Source organism: Aspergillus affinis, assembly GCF_023601865.1.
Source record: "Aspergillus affinis strain CMG 70 chromosome Unknown NODE_78_length_175604_cov_91_438064, whole genome shotgun sequence".
NCBI lineage: Eukaryota > Fungi > Ascomycota > Eurotiomycetes > Eurotiales > Aspergillaceae > Aspergillus > Aspergillus affinis.
In genome coordinates this window covers 44,506-71,030 of record NW_026515859.1, presented here as the reverse complement: position 1 = coordinate 71,030, position 26,525 = coordinate 44,506, and the positions used below count along the sequence as shown (strand labels likewise).

Sequence of the window (26,525 nt, the reverse complement as noted above, 5' to 3'; positions counted from 1 at the left end):
GTTTGCTCATGTCCATGGTCCTTGTACTCGTTACTTAGACTTTTCTTCTTTTTTGTGGAGTGAGCGAATGGTGTGCTGGTGGAAAGGGTTACACAAAAGCATTTGTTAAATTTGATTAGACAGATACCTATGCCCTCTCAACCCCATGTAGAAAATTGGGACGCCGGCGTTTTTGTATCAAGTCTGATGATCGGTACATTGTACACTCACCAATTGATTAACCCAAATGGTCCAAACATTATGTTTTCTTCTATATTTACCAGAAGACTTGTGGGATTAAGCAGATAGGCCCCCATAGTCCCCCTACCGTCTTCTTTATAGGTATCTTTGTGTTGAGCTTCTTGATGGTCACGAAACGAGTGCAGAAAGTCAGTAGATGTATCTATTATCTTTGACACCTTTCCTTTAATCCTTCATTGCCTTTAGTTATATGTATATGAGATTTTGTGGAATACAGGTTTGCCCGGTTGAAAGGCGAAAATGTCTACACCGAAAACGTCCAAGATCAACGCAAACACTTTTACCAGTAGATGTTTTACCTCTCCCCCGCAATATTTCTATATCAATGACTCTGTTCTCAATCACTTGCCTAAAAGTATATTGAAAGTGAGAAAACAGCAATCGGTTGTGGCATATGTTCCACACTGGCTCTAGTCCTGCCATTTAGCACGGCCATGAGTGACATGACATAGATTGTTACCAAGCTTTGCATGTTTGGTCTGCAAATGCAAAGGCCACCAGAAATATAACTATAAGAGCGGCAAAGCTAATCACGTGTGCTGTTGTCGGTGTTGGTGGGCCCTGAGGCCTACTGACCCCGCTTTTTTGATCCCGCTGAACGGGTGTCCCGTCTAAACATTTCTAAACGCTTTCTAGAAGGCCGTTTCCGGTGTGAAGACGTGAAGTCTTTATACACATATCTATTCCTACAGGTTCTATCACAAGTCCTATTGTACATATCCTACCCTTGATGAGCGGATCATTCGCAGGACAGAGGTTAGTTTGAATTCTCAATCTTTAGCAAAACCCGCCTCTAACTCACGTATTTTTCAGCGCGATATCTAGATCCCCCGCAAGTTGATATCGCGAGCATACCGTGACCATGAATCTTACTTCAACGAATCTCAAACGAATGGTCGAACGAGAGGAACAGCACATGCAAGAGAACGAACGACTCCGCCAGTTCATATTACAACAAGAGAAAGCTCGGGCGCAGAGTGTGGAAGCTGAAGTCGAAACGCGGTTGAGAACGACAACAGAGAATCACGAAACAGAACTCAACGCCCTTCGCGGGGCTCTATCGGCAAGTGAAGAACACTCTCGAGGTCTTGCCGATGCAGCAAACGCCGATGCTGAGGCCCGTTGGATATCGACCACAAACGACCTCAGGTCGCAGGTTAACGAGCTTCAAGCCCAGTTAGCTACCAGGAACGATTGCGAAACAGCACATGTGGTGCAGCTTGAGAAAGATATTTCGGCTGTCCAGCTTGAACGCGACACTTTACGCAGAAAGCTGGGACTTACCCACAGAAACCTGGCACAGGCTCATGATGACCATCAAAAGGTGGCAGTCCTTGAAGGTACCGTTACAAGGCAATATGACGAGATCGTGGGCCTGAGTAATGGCCTGCTTCAGCTCAAAGACCGCAAGTTGAAAAAGACTCAAGACTAACTACGCCAGGCAACGTCAAACAACAACAAACTTCAAGATACCCTCCAAGGCTCCACCAAGAATGCAAAGTGCGAGGCAGAAAAGGCCAAAGCCGCACATGGGATCACACAAAAAGAATTGAGAAAACAACAGGAGCACGTTCAAGAGCTGTATGAAGAGATTGACGGCCTCGAAGACCTGGTAGAGGAAATGCGAGCAGAATCTAGAAGATCAAAGGCAAAGAAGCACAGATTCCTTCAGAGACGCTGAATTGCATAGCTGGAGCCATTTCTGGCTAGGTAGTCATACTGTTTATTACCGTTCATGTACCATCCTGTGTTTCGTTTGAAGGAGTTCCGGGTTCAATTGTTCTTTTTCAGTTCTGTTATCCTGGAATTTGAATTGAATATGCTTGTGTTGGCTCTATGAAGGGCTTTTCGATAATGACCGAATGCTAATAAATCCCCTATCCACTCGCGATAAATTGACCGTTATTGAGAGTCGATCCCCCAGGATCGACGAGAAATCTGGTCAGCCGGCAGATGAGGTAATGAATGACTCGCGTAGACTCGCCCAATCAGAACGAACCCTTACTTTGGATGGAATGTAAGGTATGGCGTAGAGCGCCCATATAGGACTGAGGTTGGCTTGCAGCCGGTCATTCCATCGTCTACTCACTGGAATGTTCGATTGATAACACTGAATTGAGTATTTAACGCGGCTTTTCCCTACCTGCAGATACTCGCCTGCCCAACCCACCTTAAACTTCCCAATTGAGACATTTGAATCCGAATCCATCCAACATGAAAGCCATCATTGTGACTGGGGCAACAGGGAAACAAGGGAGAGCTCTGATCCGCAACCTCATCTCCAAGGAGACCCCGTACGAAATCCTCGCCATTACTCGAGATCCCAGTTCCGCATCCGCCGAGCGTCTCGCCAAACTATCCCCGAAAATTCGACTGGTGGAAGCCAATCTCGACAATCCCGTGGATGTGTTCGAGAATGCACGCACCGCCAGCGATAACCCCCTCTGGGGCTTTTTCAACGTCCAGGTATAAATCAAAAACCAGCATACGATGACTCTTGTTTAGCCAATTGCTGACTCAATACTGACCAAGTTGTAAAGGTTGCCATCGGAAACACTACCTCTGAAGAAACGCAAGGAAAAGCGCTGATCGACGAAGCAATTCGCCAAAACATCAAGTTTCTAGTCTACAGCTCTGTCGACCGCGGCGGAGACGCGACCTCCTACGACAACGCCACCAACATCCCACACTTCATCAAAAAGTACAACATCGAGCACCACCTTGTCGAGAAAACCAAAGGCACAGACACAGAGTGGTTCATTCTCCGACCCACTGCCTTTTTCGAAAACCTCGTCCCAGGATTCATGGGCAAGGTATTCGCCACGTCCTGGGACATGACACTAAAGAGTAAACCGCTGCAGTTAGTCTCGACAAGCGATATCGGGTATCTGGCGGCGGAGGCGTTCATGAATCATGAGAAATACAAGGGAACAGCGGTGTCGTTGGCAGGGGATGAATTGACGTATGAACAAATGGCCAAGGTCTTTAAGGAGAAGACGGGGCAGAAGGTGCCGACTACTTTTCGACCGGTTTGTTCGGTGTTGATGGCGAGTATGAAGGATTTCGGCCTCATGTTTCGCTGGTTTCGAGATGAGGGGTATAAAGCCGATATCGCGGATTTGAGGGCGAAACATCCGGAATTAAAAGACTTTGGGACGTGGTTGGAGAAGGAGAGTCAGTTTATGAAGCATTCATGAATTTCTCCGCGTAATGTTGCCAAAGGCTTCGTGCAGATGATATGGTTTTATAATAGTTGATAGTAATAATTAACTTCAACTTAATTTAGAACATTATTATTATTTGAAACAGCAAGCAGCAAGGACAAACTCTAAATGATAGAGAGAAAAAAAAAATTGAAAGAAAATGAAAACAAAAGGCTTATCCAGGCTACAACTTGCCCATGGCACTCAGCTGCGATACCAACCCAGCAGCTCCAAAAGACCCCATAGTCATCGCCTGACAGACTGTCTTCACCGGTGTACCACAATCACCCATTGCAAAGACGCCAGGAACGCTAGCCTCATTGAAAGGTGGGTTCACCTTGATGAAACCTGTGGGATCCACGTCGAGACCCAGCTGCTCATGGAAGGGACCGTTGACCTTGACCGAGGGTGCGGAAGCCTATTGATCACACTTGCGTCAGCTTCTGTACCAGATAGACATTGAATCTTATGTAGATGACAAGCTTACTAGAAATCCTTCCTCTCTGATCTCACCGTCTTCCAACTGGACGATAACATTACTCTCCCCTTTACGTTCAACGGACGTGATTTTGCGCGACTCAATCGTCAAAGGCTTTCCCTCGAACTCGTCTTTCAGTTGCGTGGTGAGGTCCTCATCTCCATGTGAGTAGATGGTAATTCGCTCGGCCAGTGGAGCAGTCATGCGAGCAACGTGCAAGAGCATGGCAGGCAGTTTGAGCGCGCCGATCGCCAGAATGCCCACGGACGAGGCACCGCGTTCTTCGTATCCGTGGCAGAATAGGCAGTGAAATCTGCGTATATGTTAGCTATGATCTCCCTTTCTCATTGTTAAACACTCGTGCAGCATGTCTAAAGGAGACTCACATCAACTTTCCCCACAGATCACCAAACCCCTTAATATCAGGAAAGATGTCCGTAGCCCCAGTTGCAAGTGCAAGTTTCTTGCCGTGATACTTGTTTTGTTCTTGATCTATTAATTCAAACAGCCCGTCTGCTCTTTTCGCAGCCGATACGATGGTCGCATCTTTGAAGTCAATGGTCTTGTATCTGGACACGATGTTCTCTCTTGCGGCGGCGCGAAACTCCGCTGGGGGCTTATGGTCCCAACTCAAGACGTTATGCATTCTATCTGCGGGAGCATTGCGGTATTGCTTCGAGTCGAAAACGAGTGCCGAGTATGTTTGGCGCGCCAGACCAAGGGCTGTTGAGAGGCCTGCTGGGCCGGCGCCGATAATAAGGACGTCGTAGATTGCTGGGGCTGCCATTGTTGTTTTGCTTCTCCGTAAGTATCTAGTGTAACAGAGTGTTTGGTTTCTATGAAGTATCACATTTCTCCCTGATATGTCGAGACTTTTTATATTCAGAGCCTGGTATACAGTTTGCGAGAGTGCGTGTTGTCTTGGCGAGACTAAATGTCTCCGGAAATGTCTCCGTGAGGGTTCCTCGATCTAGCTTCGGTCCTTTACCGTGTTTTGTGCTCTTATTTGCTCCCAAGGTTCTGCGCCACTCCTCCCTTGAAGTTAAATGTCTTATTCATCTCTATGATTCGCCATTATTCTTCTCAAGACTTCGCAATCCTCGGATTCACCCGATATACACCCCACAAGATAGCCCTTACTGGTTCCAAAACATGCGCAATCTTTCCGATATGTCTCCATCGGGACAGGGTCAGGGGTTTCAGACGTCAGGATCAAGATTATCCACGGATATGCATTTTCCGAGAAGGTTATTCTGTAGATCGGAGACTTCGCGGAGACATACGCACCGGGTTTTCTACACGGCTTACTTTTACCTCTCGCCGCTTTTAGTTTACTGAGTAAGCCTCACAGTGTCTAGAATAGGTTACTTACTGAGCAGGAGCTGAGTAAAGAAATAATTAGTCCAAGTAGACGAAAGTTAAGGTAGTAAGCCTAGAAGCCAGCCTGTGGATAAGAAAAAGCACAATAACTAGTTAATTAAGTTAGTTAGATTATGCGCTTTGTAAGCAATTATTATACCGGTAGTTACTGGCATAAGATTCACACTAAAACCTCGCTGGTAGTATGTCAAGAACTAATGCAGGACTTATTCTTATCATCGACTGTATTCATTTTCTCTAACTCTAATTTAATTAACAAACCCATCAGCTTAGCGTAGCTGCGTTGATCGGATTAAAGAAAGATGACTAGAGCAAAAATGATTCGTGCATGAGGTTTCGTTCCATGTATGCCTACTAATATTTCTACCTGCGGAGTTCAATTCTACCTCAGTGGTTCTTCTAGTATCAGATAAAACATATTTTTGCTACTATAGGTGTCTGTCTCTCAAAAGGATGCCAGATAATCATACCATCTTTCCCATAGTTCTAGTAAATTCAGTATAACCTCTCTAGATGGAAGGTGAAATCTGTAAATACAGCACAATAGTATTCCATCAAGGCAAAGTCAGATAATTGTACAGTCCCAGGCCGAAGGATACCACCGCACCTCCACCCAGCATGGTGAGTGGCTCCGCTGAAAGCTCCCCGCTACTATAGCAGATCAAGTTTGTGATCACCTCCGCGGCATCCATCGCCAGTCCTGCCAGTAAGGCTCGCTTTACTTCTCGGGTACCATTGGGCTGGTCCAGGGATCCAAATTAGCGAGGTCATAGTAAGAACAACAAATGGCATACCTTGTCTTTCTCCTGGTGAGCAGTGAATAAAAGAGCCCCAATAATAAGGTCTCTTGCTCCGACCAAGTGTGTCAGAACCTTCGAAGATGGGCCGTATGAAAGAGAGAAATTGGCAGCGGCAATCTTAGGGGCCAAGAGGAATAAGACTCCGCCCGCCATTCGGCTAGTGGACAATAGAGTGAGGGTGATTGCCATTATTGCGTTTTGGTAGAATCGTCAGATTGGTAAGTGTTGATTGCAAGGCGAGAGAATAGGATAATTACAAATATATGGAGGGGAGAAATAGAAGAGGGGGAAGACTAGGATTACGGGGGAGTGCGCGAAATAAAGAACAAGTCGTGCAGGGGGGGCTTTCCCGAGTCAATTTGAAGTCGAACAAAAAACCCCAAAGAATTCGGGGGGCTTTGACGAGCATCTTACTGTTTGAACTTCACTGTGATTGTCTTGCATACCGTGTACATACCGTGTGTAAAAATATTACCAAGAGATTTCCAACTCGAAGGATTGCCATCGTACCATTTGATCATCACTGTCATTGTTCTACTTAGGATGCGCGGGGAAAGCCTGCGCTCCGGCTGCGACTTTACGGTAACGGCAGCTCTCGACCCGGTGTATCTGTAACTAGGCACCGTGGCTCTCTGACAAATCAAACCACTCGGGGTGCCCTCAACAGTGTAGCCTGGACAACGATGGCCTACGGGAAGACCCTCTCGGCCCGGGACGCCGCGCCCGCCTTTTCCTTACGGTGGTGTGATCACCTTAGGCACCATAGCCCGTCTGCCATTGTTTCAGCGATCCTTCTGGAAGAAAAGAGCTATTGCATTACATCCCCAAAATTGGCTAGATGCTGTTTCGCCTCCTTCGACCGATCTGGAGACCGATACGTGGCGCTCGAGTACCCCACGTGAATTTCTCGGTGGCAGGTAAGGGATTATTGAACATGCAAGCAAAGAGGGCCATCCACAATATCTGGCGGCTACAGTTCTAGTTGCGAAAAAGGCCATTCCATTTTCAACTTGGAATTGAGTCTTGAAAGTAGATTCATATATGACACTACTAAGATAAGGAGATAAAGCTATGGAATGTCGTAGACATTCAATAGCCCTGCTGGATGTAGGTACATACATTGGTGGGTTCGGGCTTATCTTACCCTTCTAGGAACAATGTTCAATGGGGCTTGGCATGGCTCTTACCCATTTGCTTTTATGGGCTTTCTTCTTTGTTTCCTTTCTTCTGTTCTTTTTCTTCTTTGTTTTTCTGTCATTTAGCTGAATGATTCTATATCGTGTAGGTTGCCTAAATTTCAATTTCTTCGTCAGCCTTTAGATTCTGTACGTTTATGTCCACCTTTTTTTATCTCCCGCGGCCTGCATGTTCTTTGTCAACAACCCTCCTCGGTCATTGAAAAGGCATCGAATCTCAAAAAAGATCCGATAATAAAATTACGAGAGAAGAATGACATAGGAGGTTGAAAAACGCAAATCAACACCAGTTGTACATAGCTCCGAGTTGACTGGCACAACCAGAGCATGGAGTCCAATGCTCGGGGGCCGAATGATATTCTGTTCGATCGGAACCAACGGATGTTACATCTCATTACTTCATCTTAAGCATCATCCCGGAGTATTGCTTTATATAGAATTGCCGATTGGATCGGACAAAGGTAGCCTGCCTACATAGACATGCGCGTCATATCAACACGTTTTGTTGCTCGTGTACTTCTTAGGTTGAAGTTCTAAATGCGCCCTGGATGAATTTAGAATATATGAGGCCGACCCGTCATCTTGCTTCGTCTAGGCGTCTTGTAAACACAATGTGCGGGGTTTCCAGAAGACCTATGGCTTCATTTGAGCCATCTTGGTAGGTGATCTGCAGAGATAATCTTTACATGGCATCTGTCAGTTTTTCTTGGGCATAGTAGAAACAGGGATAAAGTGGCTTAGTGCAAATGGTATGAGTGGCGCATATCTGGATGTTTTCAATCTAGTAGTCGTTCTAAAAGACATTCCGATGATCGATATCTCGTTAGCTAAACTTGCTTAGCGCGGGGATTGCATTGCATACACGTCAGTCTATCTCATGAATTTGCAATTGATCGTTAATCCCGGCTAATGACAGGCTACATATTGAGCGGCCTGAAGCTCTGACCGCAAGCCGGCGTACATTATCCTTGTATCAGACAGTTTTCCAACTCATCTGTTTTCGTGCAACAGATTCGTCAATATCATTGTCGAATTGGCTACTATACCATGAGCTCTAACTAGCTCCCAGATTCCTACGCATTCAATGACAAACGGTAATTTGGTTCTGGTTGAACAATGAGACAAACATGAGGTAATTCGCAGGCATCTTTCTATGACACAGGACACACTTTTGACATTGAATTTACCTTTTAATCATTTATAAAAAGTAAGAAAACAAGAGAGGGGATCTCTATAAAGACTGACATTATTTCCCGCGTTCTCGACTTCAGGACAACCCAACGATTATATCCTCCAGAGGTTGGTTCATCAGTACCGAGGACTCACCCATAAAGTCTAGCTACAATCTAACTTGTGCAGTACTCTTGACAGAAGGCTAGCCTTCAATTCAACACAAAGCCCACTTCACCAGCTTTCCAATCATGAAGATCACTCATCCCAATGGCAGTCGATCCGTCGACGTCACCCACAAATGGAAGATCGTTTGGGACGATGTTGTCGAGTATGTACTCTAAACCATTCCTGTTTCTTTCATGCCAATTGTATAAAAGCCTAACTGAACTTCAGGAATGACCCTCATCATGTCAAATTCTGGCTCACCCACTCGCACAATCCTCCTTATCGCAACCCCGTTCGACTGACCGAGGAGATTAACATTCACGAAAGAGATCATGTCGAGATCGATGGACAGCATTTTGAGCATCTCCCCACGGGGTAAGACCAATTCCTCCAGCATTCCATTTCCAACACACAGATAAGGCTAATCTCTCCGTTTTTGTTTTCATATAGTGGTGGCTACCGCATCTGGGCTATGAGGGTTGACGAAGATCCCGGCCTTCAACCTGCGCCTATTTCCGAGTCTCATGAGCTTGAAATTAAGAATGAAAAGCATGAGTAGTTTTTCCGCTTGGGAAATAGAGCACAACGGACCTTCAAAGTTGGTGATGCGATGTCCAATCTTGCTTTTAGCTGGTTGGATATATTTTGTGCCTTGGTATGGGTTTTCTCCTATGATAGGTTTCCCTGTACTGTGATGCGAATGCAAAGGCAGGTCTATGATGACTTGGAGTACAAGCATATATTACATCAAATCCTTCATTCCCAACTTCCAAACGCCTATATCTCCTAACATGGCCATCAAGGACCTTGCAAGTTAGGGCGGTTCTGGGCAGGAGACATCTGCTTGAAGTAGGCGGTGGATATGTTGATAGAGCGTAAATAACCTGGCGGGACCGAAGGTACTGCCGGCAGTAAGGATACCCCGATCGGGCTATCCGGGATCACGCCATCGAAGGGCAGTCAATGAAAGTAACCAGGCCTAGGCGGTCGGAAACTGCCCGTCTGCAACAGCCACACCGCCCGATATGCCTTGTAATTTCGGCCAGAAATCGGCGTCTGAAGGCGGACAAACTTGCCCTCCGAAGAATGGATTGACTCACTGATTCTCCCGCCCACTTTCATTCCATTCCTCCCCGCCGTCTACTGTCCTCTGCAAGTTTCTCAATAGCACAACACAATTGACAAGATGAAGAGAGAAGACGTTGTTTACTTTGGTGCTGGGCCCGCTGCCCTGCCGACGGATGTGCTCGCTAAGGCCGCCGAGGCTCTGCAGAACTATGACGACACCGGACTGTGAGTCTAATGCGGGGAGAAGAATCTCGAATGTCGCGTGCGATTCAACTAACGGTTTTGATTTGATTAGGGGTGTCGCGGAGCATAGCCATCGAAGCGGGATCGCGAATGACATTTTGAACACTATGAAGGCCGATTTGGTGTCTTTCATGGGCATCCCGGACACTCATGAGGTCTTGATCATGCAAGGTGTGTTTTTACTTTGACCTCCTGCTGTTTGGGTGATCACATGGCTAACGCTGTGAAGGTGGTGGATCGGGACAGTTCGATGCGACGTTGTATAACTCGGTTGCGATCTGGGTCGAGAACCAGCGCCAGAAGATCTTGCAGAACGGGGAGATCAGCGAGGAGGAGCTCGTCAAGCAGCTACAACAGAAGGTGCAATCGGAACTGCGCCTGGACTACCTAGTGACGGGATCGTGGTCGGCGAAGGCCAGCCAAGAGGCCGGGCGCCTGCTGAGCACAAGCAATGTGAATGTTGCGACCGACGCACGGAAAATCAACGATGGCAAGTTCGGCAAGATCCCCGAGGAGTCGACGTGGACGCTGAGCGAGAAACCCGCGTTGGTGTATCTGTGCGAGAACGAGACGGTGGATGGCGTTGAGTTTCCCCGATTCCCTAAGGCGTTGGAGTCTAAGGCCGCGGATGACCAGACGGTCGTGGTCGGAGATTTCTCCTCGACGATCCTCTCGCGTCGCATTCCCTTTGAGCACTTCTCGATTGTGTTCTTCGGTGCCCAGAAGAACCTGGGTCTGCCGGGTATTACGCCCATAATTATCAAGAAGAGCTTGCTGTCGATTCTGAGCCAGGCTAAGCTCGATATTGTTCGTCGGGTGGGACTCCCCGTTGCCCCTACGATCCTGGACTACGCGGTTACGGCCAAGAACAACAGTCTGTACAACACCCTCAGCATTTTCGAGTAAGTCTACTTTTCCGTCTTTCACTAGCCAATGCTAACGATCGGCAGTGTCTTCGTGGCTGGTCAGGTCCTGAAGAAGCTTCTCGCCAACTTCCCCGACAATGTTCAAGGCCAAGAGGCCGTGGCTGGAAAGAAGGCCAACTCGATTTACGATGCGCTCGATGCGTACCCCGACGTGTACAAGGTCGTCCCCGACAAGAGTGTTCGCTCGCGAATGAACGTCTGCTTCCGGGTTACCAAGGTATATATTACATCAAGCCCCTTTCACGCGAGATAAAAACATACTAACAGTACCAGGGCGGCAACGTCGATGAGGCCGAGAAGGCTTTCCTGAAGGGCGCCACGGATAGAGGATTGCTCGGTCTTAAGGGCCACAGAAGCGTTGGAGGTATGTAGAGATTCCTGACGATACACCGTGACATGCTAATGAAGAACAGGTATCCGTGCTTCGAATTACAACGCCATCCCTGAAGCTGGCGTTCAACAATTGGTGGCATTCTTGAAGGAGTTCGCGACAACTGCATAAACGGCGTCCGCAATATGTTTGGTTTTTAACATTTTTGGTACAGGAATGGCTTCAACACTGGGATATACCAACTAAAATAGAGATTTGAAATGAATGACGTGTTTATTATCATACAAAGAGAGACTTCCCCACACAGAAAAAGGTTTTCCTATAGACCTGGCCATTTCATAAGACTAACACCCCCATCCATTATAACAATCATGCTTTGCTCTCGACCACTGGTTTTAGTTCAACCTCTGCGACAACCCGGGAAATAGCAACTCGTCAAACTCCTACAATGTCGTCTGGAACTTCACCACAAAGTGTCACCAGCACACCACGTCGGCAGACCTGCAGCCTGCCAGCGACGGTCGACGATGATGGAAAACTAGCGAAGGAGAACTTACGTGGGTCTCATTGTGGATGCGCAGACGGCATCGACGGTCGCGGCTGCCATTGTCCTCTGCGTGCGTCTGTATGTGCGGATGAGACTCATTCAAAGCCCTTTGTGTCAGGTGAGAATAGCAATGCGGCACTTCAATTAGAAGGAAAAGTCTCACCATAGCAAAGCCCTAAGAGAAACAAAGACACACTAGTTGAATGTTAGCAGTCAAAATGTCCATTGATTTGGTATCTGCTTTTCTTTCTTTTTTAATCTACCAGAGCCATTCATGAATGTATGATAACCTGTCTTCACGTTGACGAGACAATTGTACTAAAGAAACTAACTTAGGTTTCATATTTCTTTGTCTGTATGGTATTGCCTAGTTCCATATGTTGTGATCACAACATGATTGCAAGACCTATTATTTATTTTTGTTTTATTATGATTTCTTGAAAGATCAGGGTACGTGTTTGTTTTATTTGCTTCTCAATAGCCATAAGCGAGTTGATAGACGAATAAAGAAGAAAGCGAAAAAGATCTCACAGTGGCTCACAAGCATTCAGAATGGAATGTCAACCTCGCGCAAACAAAGGAATTAAGTAGAAGTATGAACATAAACCTTCAAACTGTGTTGGATTTCAAGATGTAAACCAAAAACTTGTGGAGAGTAGAAGTGTCTAGCAGGATAACGAATCTTAATCTAAGTAGTGAGTGATCAAATTCTATACCTGGTCACATGTCATCCAGTAGCATACACTATGATAATATTTTGGAGTTGCTAGTGTTGCAGATGGGAATAACTCCAGAACCTGTCATAGTCCGTGCAAGGGCCTGCTTAGAATCTAAATATCTGTCAAAAAGGTAATAACAAACTAAACCGACATCTTATTGTTATGAAAGTTAGACTTCTTTTGCGCTGTTTGTAGTAGGCGAGAACAATCAATTTAGAACCATGGATACATGTCACTCATTTCCGTAATAAAGCAGTCCTTTTGTATAAAGGACAAACACGTACTGTAGGCAGATAGCTAGCTTTTTAGCAAGTTATCCACATGCATAGACAAAGAAATTTTGCCTGTATTAAACGGGAAAATCCCCCCAAGCCCACGACTGCACCACCTTCCTGATTTGACTGGCCATTATAATTCTATCGGTCCTGAGCCCCTCAAACAAGAAATCGTGAAAATGCCGCGTCGACTATATCCCAGGCCCGCTAAAGCCCGGGAACGTCAGTTCTGGAATTGGACCCGACTCGGATGGACACAAAGCCAAAGAGATCAATTTTTCGAGCTACTGCTAGAAGGACTCTATGATTTGAACATTCTCCTGCTGGACTTGCGGCTAACCGTGAATAGAATCCGCGTGAACTTTTATCTCGAAAGCCAACTCGAAAGCATAGCAAGAGAGATTGATGGAGAGCCAGAGGGCTTGGATGAGTTATATGAAGCCAGAGGGCTGGAGTTAGTGAGACGTGTTCGAGTAGCACTCACGGCTCGAAAAAGGGTGTTCTTAGCCCGGATGAAAGCACAGGGGAAGCCGGTGAGGCCTGGCAGGCCAGAAGAGGATATCCATAGAGAGTTCAACCGGACTTATGATATGGATAACGAGACAACAAGCACCTCAACTAAGAGCAATCTCAGTCATAGAACAGGTGACCCGCCAAACATTCGGTGGAGGAACGGCAACCGGATTGTTTTAGAACCATTTGATGCTTTACCTAACGAGGGCGAGTTAGAAGAGGAAGCTGATGGTGATGTAGAAATGGAAGCTGAGGCGAATGTCGAGGACTGGATTCAGGACGTCCAGGGTGCAAATGCGGGGGATGAAGATTCTCCTACATCTAGCCGCGCCGAGCTCTGGACCGATAGCCAAGAAGAAGTTGACACTCCGCCAAAAGAAGAAAAAGGCCACCGACCACTGTGGACCCAAGAAGAATTACAAGATGAAGCTCGGGAGACTGCCAGGCAGAGCCCTGACGAGGTCCACAGCCAAGAGTCAAGTCCTCCGCAAGAACACGAACAAGAACAAAAAAGAAAGGAAATAGAGGATGATGATAATTATGATTATGATGATGAAGAGGAAGAAGAAGAAGAGGAGGAGGAGGAGGAGGAGGAGGAAGAAGAAGAAATGCAACTGGTTGTCCAACCGGAGTCTGGGCCCGGTGAGTCTTCCATTACACATCAACTATTTAGACCTGGTAGTCTCGAAGCTAATCGTTTCTCTGGGGGCTTTAGCAGAATAGAGAGCTTCCAGTGGAACTGCTCGAGATGGTCGGTGAATATCTCGGATTTGGCGATTTGCACATCTTCAGTACGACATCCAGGACAATACGGACAGTCCTTACACGTGCGCGAAGGAGACGTCTCGGCCAAAACCCTCTGGCATCAAAAGAAGATTATGATCGGTACCTCGCCATGGTCAACGACGACGGACCATCACGTTTTCATTTGGTTTACAATCCTCAAGCACCGTATGTTGAACAGCCCCTGTTGTGGGCCGTTGAGAATGGATGGAGTGGAGTTGTGCGGGCCTGCTCGCGCGGTCAGGGGCAACTTTTGAGATATTGAGTCGGTATGAATACGGACCCCCGGTGATGTCGTTTGGGGAGGCTGCGGTTCTACAAGCAAATGTAAATAGCGACCGATTGTTGCCAGAATGGATATGCGTATCGGGTGTCTATTTGGAAGATCTTCTGAAACTTGAGTCGACAGAACAATTTTTTGAAATGTGGCCGTCGTATCTTCTGACAGAATGACTCCGTCTGGACCTGGTAATGAGGCTATATAGTCCATTTATGCTTATTCTAGTAATGCTCTTATACTCGTTTCGTGATCACCCCATGTACATACTACACAAAACGTCAGAGGAGGTGGGAAAATGGCGGCATAAAGTGAGATTTCACTCTCCGACGGACCAGCGAGCTTTATTTCTTGGACTTGCAGGAAAAAACGATAGAATTATCGTAATCGAGATTATAAAGCGTGTGCTGCAAGCGAGAGATTTCTCCATACTGCTATGTCGAACCAATAGCTAGCAGGGTAAGAGACTAGAATATTCCATCTACGTGAGCAAGATATCTTTCATACAAGAAACGTTGACTTTATAAAAAGATTCGACTGTATCATACATACACAGAATGGACCAGTCCGATCTACCCACCACAATGAAGCAGGAGGAACTATGTACAGTACTTTGGACCGACTCCTCATATCCAAGCTCGGGGTGGACGAAGAGCAAAGAAAAGAAAAGAAAAAAAAAAAAAAAACCAAAAGCCCCATCCCATACATAGATACACCTCCTCCTCCACTCCCACTATCTCGCTAATTCACTAACTCACTCACCATCCGAACCTGATCTTCTCCGTCGAATCCCGACCAGACGAAGCATTTCCGTCCAGAATCCCACAGGTGGCGTGGTGATCGAGTTCTCGTACGCGTCGATGGCAGGCCTCTCCCAGACGAGGTCGACCTCGTGCGGCTTCACCCACTTCGTTCTCTTGAACACCTTCCAGAAGATGAAGAGACAGGGGGCGACGATTTGCATGGTATAATTCGAGAAGAAGTTCGCGACGCTCCAGGGCGTGAAGGACGTGTATCCGTAGAAGATAAGCATGATGCAGTGCACGCAGATGCCGATGTAGGCGCCGTAGGGCTGGAAGTAGCCGTAGTAGGGTCTGGTTTTGCGGTCGACGCCTTGCGCCTTGCAGGCGTAGTAGTAATTGAGGAAGGTGATGGACATGACCAGGAAGTTGATCATGCCGCCGCCGGTGACCAGGTTGACGAACCAGGTGATGGCGGTGGCGGAGCTGCTGCCGACTTGGAGGAAGGAGAGAAAGGGGAAGATCATGACGATGCAGAAGCAGTAGATCGGGACACCTTGTTTGTTGCAGTAGCGGAGGAAGTGGGGCGCGCGGCCTTCGAGCGCGAGACTGTAGAGCGAGCGCGTGGCGCAGTAGGTGTAGGTGTTTCCGGCGGAGAAGATGGAGGTGAAGATCAGGGCGTTGACGATATCGGGAAGCACGGTGATGCCGAGATTCTCCATGGCCATGACGTAGGGAGAGCCAGCGGCGCTGTTGCTGTCGCCGCCGCTGCCGAAGTAGAGCTCCACGAGGGCCGGGTCATTGTATGCGACGACGATGCTGACGGCCAGCGAGCCGACGATGAAGAAGATACAGAACCGGTAGTATACGGTCTGAAAGGCGGCTTTGATGTACACGCTGGGTCGCTTGGCCTCGGCGGAGACCATCGAGATATATTCGGGACCGACGACAGTGAAGCCAGCGCTGAAGAGTGCGGCGAGAAAGCCTTGAAATCGTCCTAGATCGCCTTCGTTTTGAAATGTGGCGAATGCGCCCGGATTCTGCCAATGACGGAAGCCGTAGGCATCGTGCTGGGGATTCCCTCCGACCATGGTTATGAAGGTGAATGCGAAGAGGATAAAGATCAGCACCAGCTTGCCTCCGGAGAGCCAGAACTCGGCCTCTCCGTAAAATCGGACGGCAACGATGTTAAGTGCGCTATGAATGCGAGGGTCAGTTTAATATTACCAGAATAGCTTCCGGCCCATCCAAACAGCGGTCAAGGAAAGGGAGGAAGAGGGGAGAGTGAGAGGATTAATTCTCGGAGAGCCCAGCGCTATGACAGCAAGCCGGGGCAGAGGGGCGCAAAGTCCCCCAGGAAGTCGTTCTTACGCATAACAAGCGATCACCGCCGCACAGACGCCAGCCGTGGGACCGGGGTTCGAGACCTCTGAGTTCCAGAAGGACATGACCAGACTGAGGGCGGTGATCTCGAAGGGAATGAGCAGGGCCTCGTAGAAGAAGAAATTCCATCCGGCCATGAAGCCTAGGGCGTCGTCTACCCAGTGACCGGCGAGACGGATAAATCCGCCCGAGACAGGCATATACGTATTCATTTCGGCGATGGAGTTATTCACGAGGGCGAGTACGCCGGAGTACAGGGTATAGGCGATGAGCAGGCTGGCCGGGCCACCTTTGGCGAGACCGCCACCGATACTGATGAAAAGGGCAGTTCCGATCGAGCCACCGGCGGCGATAAGCTGAATCTGGCGGTTATTGAGTCGGCGCTGTAGGCCTCCCATACTCTCGCCGACCTCGACGCTGACGCCATCGGTAGAGGTGGAGGGGTGGGATTTAGGGTCGAACTCCTCTTTGGGTGCCATTTTGGCGAGAGGGAATGGGCTTCGCGATGCGACAAATCGGGCAAGAATGGACGGTCACAGCTTTTGGGGGGTGAATCGCATTGGATTAGTTCGGAGAGCGACGCGTGGGGAATTATGGCGCAAAGGACAGAACTCGGGACGCTGGGGGAGAGTCGGACTGCGTGTGGAATGAAAGAACGGGCAAGGAAGCTATGAAGATAAACAAAGAAACAGGAAGAAATACGCGAGGAGTTCAAGCGCTTCTCTCTTATCTCTTTTTTTTAACGTTCACAGGGATCCGTTATCCCAAGATGGTGAAGATAAAAACCAAAAGTGGGAGATAGCGCGAGATTTATCGATCCATGTTTATATACGCGACGCTAGTCAAGGACCGATTGAAATTTTCCGCCTCCTGCAGCTAAAAGATGAGTGCAGTTCACGGCGTCGTATTCTGAGGTAGGATAGGTCGACAGAGCCATGGCCCAGCGTTGTTAGCCAAGCCCTAAGTCCGTCCAGCCAGTCAACCCGCGACTGGGGAAGGCGCTAGCGTTCCATGTGGCGGAGCTTTGGACCCGGGGATTTGGGGGTAATTAGTTATTAGTTATTACTACCTAAATAGTAAATGGTGATTCCCTCTTGAAGTGCCCCTCTCGGGTGCAGGCAGAGTACTTGCTTGCTTGCATGGGGAATGTGTCCCATCAAAGGTAATCCAAATATCCGTGCCCGTCGAGTACGGAGAACAGGTGGCAAGATGGGGTGGCACAACTGATGAGAGAGGCTTCCCTGGCCAAGACGCTTATCTTGGACGTCTGTAAGCCGAGCAATCCCAGTTGGCTCTTCCAGAAAAGCCCAAGACCCCCGTCGATAATATAACTTCCGCTAACCCATTTCCTGTGCCGTCCCAGCCTCGCTAGGCCACTTTCAGGTAGCACGCCACATCCCCGCCTATACCATGAGGCATTATCCAGTTCAAAGAACCGGGTACGTAACCCAGACCACAGCAGGGGTGTGAAAATCTCGCATCCTCGCAGTGTCCGTCGCGTGAGTGTGCCGGAGAAGACCGCCACGGCGTCAGGGGCGTTGACGGGCGAGAAAAGGGCGCTAGCGATACGGGGCAAACCCAGATAAGAGAAAAGGAAAAAGAAAGAGAATCAGGGAAAAAAAAAAACGATCAAGCACTCGGTCCCCCTGAAACTGTAGTAGTCTCTATCCACCAAATATTCACTAATTAAATTCAGCCAGTTTGATCTTCCACGGTACATCGATCACAATCAATTTCCGAACAAGCCACCTCGTTCACCCATGACAATCCAAATCATGTTTATCTGACTGTCAACTGTCAACTGCCAGAATGTTCGAGCCTTTGAGCCGAGATCGAGACCCGGAGATAGCCGATGGCCTGCCATCTGCCCTTTCTAACCATCGATCATCGCATGGATCCTGTCTTCGAGACTCGGTCAGAACCTGCGATGGGCCGATCGCATTTACGGCTTGAGAACTTTCTGGTTTACATTCAGCCCTCGAAGGGAATGTCCCGGCGCAAGAGATTAAATAAATCCTCGTTTCACTTTAACGGCAACAGAAAAGAACTGCCGCTGCTAAGCGATCTTGAACCGCGTGGGAGGGTTGTCCTTCTGGAAAGCTTCCTCCACAGATTAACAGCAACTTAATCTATCGACCCTTGCTACTTTTATGATGGAAATGTGCTTAATTCCTATTGGCACGAACCAGCCTGGAGGTCGCGTCTCACATGATGTTACTGCAAGGATACTATGGCAGCGCAGCTCCTTTGGTGTTCCATAAGAGTTTGGGATTTTGACTGAACAACAGTCGCATGGATCGAATTTCCAAGAACATCTTGAACAAATCACCAGGTGCTGGCGTCCAAATTTTTTTAAAATCTATAATGCCATGCAGTATGACCAAACATTTCGGTCATCGTTTCACATAACCGTTGGGTGCAAACCCACCATTCTATCTATATGTACAATGCACCCAAAGCACACAATTATGATCAGCACTTCTAGAAACCCCTCTTCAACATGAAAAATCCAGAAAACAAACCATCTACCCAATCCGTTGCTTCCGCCTCACCCAAACCTCCTGATCACCCGGCTCAGGAGCCCCGTCAGTCGCACTCGGATCCCGCAGCTGTACCTCCCAAACCTTCAGCTTGTAGTTCCCGCGATCTCCCTGCCCGGAGAACAGATCAAACGACCAGTCATGTTGAGGACACGTGATCCCCGCACTCAGGGTGATACCAAAATCCTCAATATCAAACAAACTGCCCCGTGAAAGCGGAAACGCCGAGTGGGGGCATTGCTGGCGGCCAAGGCCCGGTCAGCCTTTTATTGCATGATAGCCCTACAGGGTTCGCGGGGGAATGCTCACATGATCAATGGCGTGAAATTTCCCCTTATATTTAAATACGAGGACTTGATCCTTCAGCTCCCGGCCGGGGCGATCCAGGCTGGCTGGGACTGGGGCCTTGTCGTCTCTGCTGGGCCCATTGTTGGTCTTGGGGATGCTGAAGGCTTTGCAGTGTGGTTTGATCAGGGGGGAATCATCTTGTGATTGAATGTCCGGGAAGGAAGAAGCGAGACCAGCGAGATGCCAGGCTCCCCCTCTAGACTGCTGCACGAACGCGTTCATTTGGGCAGAAGAAAGAAGGAAGAAATGCGGGCGGGAGTTTGGCTGGTTTGCATTGCCCCGGGTTTAGTGCTGACTCAGCGGGTCCAGCTACGTGGGCCCAGTGTGGGGTCTCCACCAATAGCAGCTTCCTTCATGGTCAGCCTTGATGCCTGAGGCTGTCTGTTTTCATGGATGTTGTCTACCAGATGTCACAGCTCGGAATCGCCGAGACAAGGTGCCACAAGTTGACCTATTCGGAAAACACAGCATATGGAAAAGAGGGGAAGAAAGCTTCCCAAGGATGGGATCCTCTATTGACTGGCGGGGAGACACGCAGGCTGGCTCTACTCTCCAAGACTTTGTATCTCTCTCTATGACCGTTTCGATGCCTAGAAAAAGCACATGAGGAAGTCCACTGCTGCCTTCTTCAAACCCAGGAACCATTCAATCAAAAAGGCCCACCTACTGTTGCTATAACTCGAGGCATGGTGATCTGGGATAAGATGTATCTCCGAGAAACTTTCGGGGCGTTGAATCTAAGAGTATTATCTGCGTTAGTTCGAACAACACAACTCTCTTATCTGAACCGGATGGTTTTGCCATTTTGGGGATACAGTTACGCACGAATGGTTGTAGTCCTGGCCGGCCCTGTTTCAGCTAGATGAGCACGTCGAATCTGACGTTCAGACAATCTCTTGTGCGGGGAGCTGTCCCGTATCCAATAGTAGCGTTTGAAGGAGGGCCGATGATGCGGCGATCACTATCTGGCCGATAGATGGCTAGAAGGCTACCCATGTGCTGCACTAACACATTAGGCTCACGATAAATCTCTTCGAAAGAGCACGGTACTTGCATTTATGCATGTGAGTTTTTTATCATGTCCTCGAAGACTGTCGGTTGTTGAGGCGATTAAAGTAAAAGAATGTCTAGTATTGGTGGCTCGGGTGACACTGCCAAACACCCTATAATATTTATACATGGTTAGTTTTGGTAGGAGAACGTCTGAATAGCATCGTAGCGCGAGTTTGAAATCGGACTAAATCCAACCATAGACTTTATCAGCAAACACACGCGCTAAAAAATAATGTAATGATGCATATAATTCCCTATACTATAAGTAATCTATCTAACTCAAACTTTTCAACTTATATACAACAAACACCGGCATATGCACCTCTGATGCAAAACTAACGAACGAGAACGGCCCTCCCACGGAGCCGAAACGCCTCACACCATCAAGGTTGGCGATGATAACGAATTTCTGGGTACTCAAAACAACAAAATGTAGCATCCAGCCGGTAGATGCAGCCTTCATCTATCTCATCGAACATCATTTATATCCATCTAGTGAATAGGTAGGTTGTAAATACTCCTGGCCTAAATTTAGGCGGAGTTGGCGCAAGACCAGCTGCTGGAACCTGAATCGTCGTGGATAGCGGCACCGGAGACGTACAGACCCAATCCACACTAAGATACGGGTCAGCGGGTTGTCAAGATAACAACAGGGGAAGGAAATGAATGTATGACGGAGCAAATGGAACAGGGGAGTTAGGTGTGGACTTACAATGGCGCACGCGATAGCCAAGATGGCGATGTTGAGAGCCGTCAAGAAGATCTTCTTGTAGTTGCGGGTGTATTCGCCTCGGTTCATGTGCAGCCAGAAAATGGCGGGGAAACCAACTGTTGAGTGCAGGTCAGTATATATCGGCTAATATCAGGGAGCAGGATTAATCATACAGCTGAACCAACTTCCGAAAAGCGCACTCTGTCGTAGAACTATGGGTTAGCAGGAGATCTTAAAAGTCGTAACAGAAAGGCAATATGGGTCTAGACGTACGATCAAACTGAGCAGGTCGTTGAACACCGGAATCGATTCCGCGACAACCCAAGACACCAGCCAGACGAAGAGGCAGATGGCCACCCAGGATCCGATGGACACCAGGTCGCGGCGGTGCATCTTGTCAGATCCCCGGAAGAGCCGCACATAGATGTATTTGCACGCAACGTGTCCGAGAACGACACCAGAGAGGATGGTCTATTCATGGTCAGTCTTTGAAGGGATGGCAACATGTGAGAGTTAACGAACCGTAGGAATAGCAAGTCCCCAGGCGATCTTGCTCATGATAGGACTCAAGGACGAGATAGCCGGGGACTTGACGTCGGGGCCGATGTAGTTGTAGATGATCATTGAGCTGACAAGGTACAGGACGGTGTCGATGATTTGCAACATGGCCAGGGATTTGTTGAAGGTACGTGGATCCTCCGTCTCGGACATGAAGCCGAAGTAGGCAACATGGGCCACTGCGGGAGAGACATTAGCATTGTTTACCCTGGTCACAAAAAGGGTGATCTTGATTCAACGGATTGCTGATCATGGTCGTGTTCATTCAACGTACAGTATGCAAAGATGATGTTGGTCACGGCCAGGAAACCCTCGCGGAAGCTAACTTCCGTAGTGGCATGAATAGGAATGTGGCCTTTGCTCTCCACTCCGGCAGAGATCATGGTCACTATCGTGGCAACGAGAACACTCAGGAAGGCTGAAAAAGATATTAGCCATTTGATCCTGCGCAAAAAAGACCACGGGCAACGTGATTCAGGTCATACTCACAAGCAACAGACATCCAATACACCTTGTCCATAGTACGCGGCAAGGCACCCAGGAAACAGATGACCAGACCGACAACACCGAACACCAAGGTACAGGTGCCATGATCCGTCAGCACATTCATTAGAATGTTAAACGTCAGGATGTTACTAGCCATAAGGAAGATGAGTAGCAGCAGCTGGCCGAGACCGAAAATCTCTCGGCCGGCACGACCCATCAAGAGTTCGCCAGCATCTCCCATACTATGAATAGAAGGATGGCGCAGTTTGAATTGGCCAATGGCATAACCCGTGTACCATGAGAGAGCCGAAATGAACAAAATCATAATAGCAGCGCTGGTTTCCCATGTCAGTAAGAGTGCGTCTTAGAAGCCTTAGAGCATAACGAAGTACATACGGTACCATCCCAAGCGTGGCCACAGCAGACGGCAGAGAAAGAATTCCCACCGAGACATTCTCAGCAATCATGACTGCCAGCGGGGGTTAGAACGTGAGATCAGACATGTTCGAGGGCCTATGGAAAGCCGAACTTACGCATGCCACAGTGCCTGGTATGCAAGGGTTAGCCAGATCGAACATCACATCCCTAAGAGGAAAGTCGACACTCACCACCACTTCATGGTGCGATATTTCACCTCCGCCGTCTCCTCATTGCCAAACGGCTCGAGGTCCTTTGCGGGCACCTTCTCCGCATCCTTCCTATCCCCCGCATACGATTCCACATCACTCATAGTAGGAAAAAGTTGATAGATCTCGGCCCGTCTGCAGAACAGGATTTTTTCGGAAGAAGAACAAGCCAATTGAATAAAATTTACGCAGATATGCCAAGCCCAGCCATCTTGAAGATTATGCGATGAGACATCGGCCGTTTGCAAAAATTCTGATCGAGCCTTGGGTGGAGCCCCGCGGCAAACCCTGACCGCCTGCCCGTTCCTGGTACAAAGATCGGCGTTTCCTGCCGTTTCCCGCGGGGAAGTAAGGGGGTCCGGCAGAAAATTGGGATGGACGACCAGACACTGGATGAAAACTGGTGGGAGTGGGTTGGTGCTGACTAAGATCGTGCAGTTAGTTGGTTATACGAAGCTTAATCTTAGGGGCAGATCGGTGCTTTATTTGATATCAAATCTCCCACTCTTCCTAAGACTTTAGCTTATCGGGAAACCTCTGTCTACCAATCTTATCTAATGATGTCATTCTCGGATCGGCGGATAAGCACTCAAGCAGGTAAGCGAAGCCCATGTATGTAGGTACCTCAAATAATCCAGGGAGAAAACAAAGGATCATGAAGAACTATGCTCAGACATACATGCGTACAATAGCAGGTTATTACCAACCCGACTGGCTTGTGGCTCATCCGACTCCGGCAATGTATCCGATAGTTTAACCGGGCAGCGAGGAAATATATTCTCGGTACAATGTACACTTCTCAAATTGAAGAAATAACATCGCCATTTGACCGGCGATAAGCTGACGGCGGTAAGCTGAGTGAGATGAGCCTTACACTGTAGCATGGTTTTGTGGACCCGATGACCTCTTTCTTACTCAAGTCTGGCTCAACAAGACCCTTTGACATCAGCATCATAGAATTATGAGTATTAGCATAAGCCACGTGCGTAGTAACAAGCCCACTCCTAGTTTCGGATTATTCTTCCATATTCATAGCGGAGCCGCGTATCCCCCTTGCGGGGCAAAGACAGGGATAGTATACTGTCAAGATTCAGAATGATGACATAAACATACACACAACCGCCTCTAGAATACCGTCATTGCCATTCAGCTGCTCAGATTGCCTCTAGATTAAGTTTATAATCCGTGCGGGCATCATCATCTAAAATATAATTAGCGGTTTTAGCCGGATATTACTAGTACATTTGTTTGAGTACATAGACCTTCCTGTGAACTAGTAGTGTAGTCACGCTATATCCTGACTTATGTAACCCTAGGAATCGATGTTTGTCGAAGGCTTCAGGGGCGAACTATTTCCGGATTTCTACAGCAGATCTCACCACATTACATCACAGATGTAATAGATCCAGCATATAATTATAGAGCATGATAGGCGTACTGTTGGTGAATTCACAATATTTAAAGAGCCAGAAGTCTCCGGATACTGAGGACCTGGCTGATCCAGATTCTACATTCATCTATTTCCATTTCTCATCGTTATCGTTAAGACCGAGCACATATTCTACCAAGGGAGCGAACAAACTATCTTTCATCTGTCGTCAAATATGGTATCGAAATCGGAGTATCGTTCGATCGTTGAAGAGCTGCTTTCCGATGTCTCTCTGACACGGCGCACCGACTTCAGAGTCGACGCTACGATTGAAGACGGTATAATTCAACATTTCGCGAGTTACGGCCTCACCTCCGAGCGGATGGTTGCCATTGCTAGACGGAGTGCCGAATGTGGTGAATGGTTCTTTCCTTTCCTTCATGGCAAGAACAAATTTGCTGCAACGTTGTACACATCAATGTTCTTTGCCATCGACGATCTCAGTGAAGAGATCACCGAGCCTCTCGGTAGCTTCTGCCAAAACCTGCTGCTCGGGCGGCCACAAAGCCATCCTGTTCTCCAATTATGTTTCGACGTTACTTTGGAGATGAACAAATTCTATGGCCGATTTGCCTCCGACATGGTCCTGAAATCCATGGTTGAGTTTCTCAGCGCTAATCTGGTGGAGGTTAAACTTCCAGGCAAGATTACGCCACTTACGAGCACTCCGAGCTTCCCTCGATACTTCCGGCTCAAATCAGGAATGCCCGAAGCGTTTGCCTTCTTCCCCTTTCCAACTCTCGACAATGGAGAAGATACTCTAGACGAGTATATCCTCCTCCTGCCAGATTTGATTGACTTTATTGATGCTGGCAACGACATACTATCTTTCTACAAGGAATCAATCTTGGCGGATGACAGGGAAAATTGCATCCATCAGTACGCTGACGCACATTCCGTTTCGCCGATGGAGTCGCTCATCCATCACTGCGAGTTACTGAAAGAATGTGTGAGCAACTTACGCACCTCTCTGTCGAAGTATCCTCGTTGGAAAGACAATGTGGAACAATTCATCCAAGGCTACTTAGGGTTCCATATTGCATGTGACCGCTACCATCTATCGGATTTCGCGATCTTTGACTCTTGATTCATTTTTGATTCATTTTTTGAGCTATCCATATGTACAATGACTTCAACATCTTTGAACTTCCATTTATTTGATCCTGGGCTTTACTTGCTAGCTGTTTGTCACTTTGCCCCGGGAGCGCTCTCCCTGGTTACGAGAGTTACCAACCCCGCGATCTATCCTACATCTATACACAGAATGTTGACTATTGGAGCCAGCTTAGAAGCCTTTCCAGAGATATATGTTAGATAAATAATTATAGTAAATATGAAAATCTTCTTGTTTTTGAGCACAATACGTCATCTCAAAAACTAATTAACTATCAAGCGAAAAGAATAGCGCTTCGCGAGTTCATTAGACATAGTGATTGACTTTCAAGTAAAGAAATTGATATTTATACGACAATAATTAGCTATTTAGAGCACTGTGGGTCGTAATTTTAGATTTTTAAGATATATTTTTCAAAAGTTGCGATTTCTGCAGTGTAATCCATAGCATCGAGCTTTTAATTATGACTTTCCGCACTTTCGGTTTTCTTTATTTATTTTATCATTTTATTATTGATTTATTTTTGATATGCGCTTTGTTCACTAGCAGATCTTTCAAGGTAGAAGTCAGGACAAAACACTCTGCAGTTGACGTGGATCTATTTATGCCCGCGGCGTAAACGTTTATAGGGCATAAACTATAAGACCGTCAGCCCCACGAAACTGATGAGGTGAAAAACAGTCATGAAACCTCAAAAAACAAGGTTGTTCACTGTCAAGGGTGTATCATTTACGAAGCCCGCGCATGCATCTCTTACAGCCAGTCGGCTCAGACCTCTTGGGTATCAATGTATATTACTTCTTGCTGGTTGATTCCGACAGGTACTATCATTGTTTGACCGACTCTTCAACAACAAAGCTAAAGTGCAGATGGATGCTACAAACAATATGTGGTTGGTTGGGGAAGGTACCAGTCACTGAGAAGCCTGTAGAGCTATTTAGAAGATAAAATTATCTTATTCTGGGGAGTCAAATTCCTACATGTCGAAGAGGCATTTGGCCTGGTTTCTGAGAACAGAACCAATAAGACTTGTTCTAACGCAAGGGATATGCAAGGGTGTGTCACTATGTAGGTTTGCAGCCTTCTTACGAAGATAAAGTTAAGCTGACTTGCTTGCTCCCAATGTGCTACTGGGACTTTGAGAACAATGTGCTTTGAGTTCCGGGGTGAGATCGGCTAGAGCTGGGTCCTCGTCAAATAATATCACTTCATCTTGTTT

At 47.6% G+C, this 26,525-nt stretch overlaps 11 protein-coding genes across 11 annotated transcripts; 6 read left to right on the top strand and 5 right to left on the bottom strand.

The window, feature by feature from the left end:
• Positions 1-1,102: 1,102 nt before the first annotated feature.
• Positions 1,103-1,672, top strand: KD926_010189 (uncharacterized protein; the record flags this gene model as incomplete). The annotated part of the gene is made up of 1 exon (XM_053102708.1): positions 1,103-1,672. The coding sequence occupies one exon, from the start codon at positions 1,103-1,105 to the stop codon at positions 1,670-1,672; it is 570 nt and encodes a 189-aa protein (XP_052953837.1).
• A 782-nt stretch (positions 1,673-2,454) lies between these two features.
• On the top strand, positions 2,455-3,437 carry KD926_010188 (nucleoside-diphosphate-sugar epimerase family protein; the record flags this gene model as incomplete). The annotated part of the gene is made up of 2 exons (XM_053102707.1): positions 2,455-2,706; positions 2,781-3,437. The coding sequence occupies 2 exons, from the start codon at positions 2,455-2,457 to the stop codon at positions 3,435-3,437; spliced, it is 909 nt and encodes a 302-aa protein (XP_052953836.1).
• A 190-nt stretch (positions 3,438-3,627) lies between these two features.
• On the bottom strand, positions 3,628-4,708 carry gliT (thioredoxin reductase gliT; the record flags this gene model as incomplete). The annotated part of the gene is made up of 3 exons (XM_053102706.1): positions 3,628-3,861; positions 3,931-4,234; positions 4,308-4,708. The coding sequence occupies 3 exons, from the start codon at positions 4,706-4,708 to the stop codon at positions 3,628-3,630; spliced, it is 939 nt and encodes a 312-aa protein (XP_052953835.1).
• Positions 4,709-5,855: 1,147 nt separating this feature from the next.
• KD926_010186 (DUF4267 domain-containing protein) lies at positions 5,856-6,290 on the bottom strand (the record flags this gene model as incomplete). The annotated part of the gene is made up of 2 exons (XM_053102705.1): positions 5,856-6,041; positions 6,096-6,290. The coding sequence occupies 2 exons, from the start codon at positions 6,288-6,290 to the stop codon at positions 5,856-5,858; spliced, it is 381 nt and encodes a 126-aa protein (XP_052953834.1).
• Positions 6,291-8,718: 2,428 nt separating this feature from the next.
• On the top strand, positions 8,719-9,194 carry KD926_010185 (uncharacterized protein; the record flags this gene model as incomplete). The annotated part of the gene is made up of 3 exons (XM_053102704.1): positions 8,719-8,798; positions 8,864-9,010; positions 9,086-9,194. The coding sequence occupies 3 exons, from the start codon at positions 8,719-8,721 to the stop codon at positions 9,192-9,194; spliced, it is 336 nt and encodes a 111-aa protein (XP_052953833.1).
• Positions 9,195-9,821: 627 nt separating this feature from the next.
• On the top strand, positions 9,822-11,374 carry KD926_010184 (O-phospho-L-serine:2-oxoglutarate transaminase; the record flags this gene model as incomplete). The annotated part of the gene is made up of 6 exons (XM_053102703.1): positions 9,822-9,928; positions 9,999-10,117; positions 10,176-10,848; positions 10,897-11,089; positions 11,146-11,236; positions 11,286-11,374. 6 exons carry the CDS (start codon positions 9,822-9,824, stop codon positions 11,372-11,374), a joined length of 1,272 nt encoding a protein of 423 aa, XP_052953832.1.
• A 1,549-nt stretch (positions 11,375-12,923) lies between these two features.
• Positions 12,924-14,297, top strand: KD926_010183 (uncharacterized protein; the record flags this gene model as incomplete). The annotated part of the gene is made up of 1 exon (XM_053102702.1): positions 12,924-14,297. One exon carries the CDS (start codon positions 12,924-12,926, stop codon positions 14,295-14,297), a length of 1,374 nt encoding a protein of 457 aa, XP_052953831.1.
• A 774-nt stretch (positions 14,298-15,071) lies between these two features.
• On the bottom strand, positions 15,072-16,919 carry KD926_010182 (amino acid transporter; the record flags this gene model as incomplete). Its single annotated transcript, XM_053102701.1, has 2 exons — positions 15,072-16,254; positions 16,429-16,919. 2 exons carry the CDS (start codon positions 16,917-16,919, stop codon positions 15,072-15,074), a joined length of 1,674 nt encoding a protein of 557 aa, XP_052953830.1.
• A 2,046-nt stretch (positions 16,920-18,965) lies between these two features.
• Positions 18,966-19,550, bottom strand: KD926_010181 (Rieske (2Fe-2S) protein; the record flags this gene model as incomplete). Its single annotated transcript, XM_053102699.1, has 2 exons — positions 18,966-19,220; positions 19,290-19,550. The coding sequence occupies 2 exons, from the start codon at positions 19,548-19,550 to the stop codon at positions 18,966-18,968; spliced, it is 516 nt and encodes a 171-aa protein (XP_052953829.1).
• Positions 19,551-20,912: 1,362 nt separating this feature from the next.
• Positions 20,913-22,867, bottom strand: KD926_010180 (uncharacterized protein; the record flags this gene model as incomplete). The annotated part of the gene is made up of 10 exons (XM_053102698.1): positions 20,913-20,996; positions 21,094-21,209; positions 21,267-21,294; positions 21,367-21,564; positions 21,616-21,830; positions 21,926-22,069; positions 22,141-22,472; positions 22,534-22,606; positions 22,671-22,684; positions 22,746-22,867. The coding sequence occupies 10 exons, from the start codon at positions 22,865-22,867 to the stop codon at positions 20,913-20,915; spliced, it is 1,326 nt and encodes a 441-aa protein (XP_052953828.1).
• Positions 22,868-24,367: 1,500 nt separating this feature from the next.
• Positions 24,368-25,279, top strand: KD926_010179 (terpenoid synthase; the record flags this gene model as incomplete). The annotated part of the gene is made up of 1 exon (XM_053102697.1): positions 24,368-25,279. The coding sequence occupies one exon, from the start codon at positions 24,368-24,370 to the stop codon at positions 25,277-25,279; it is 912 nt and encodes a 303-aa protein (XP_052953827.1).
• Positions 25,280-26,525: the final 1,246 nt, after the last annotated feature.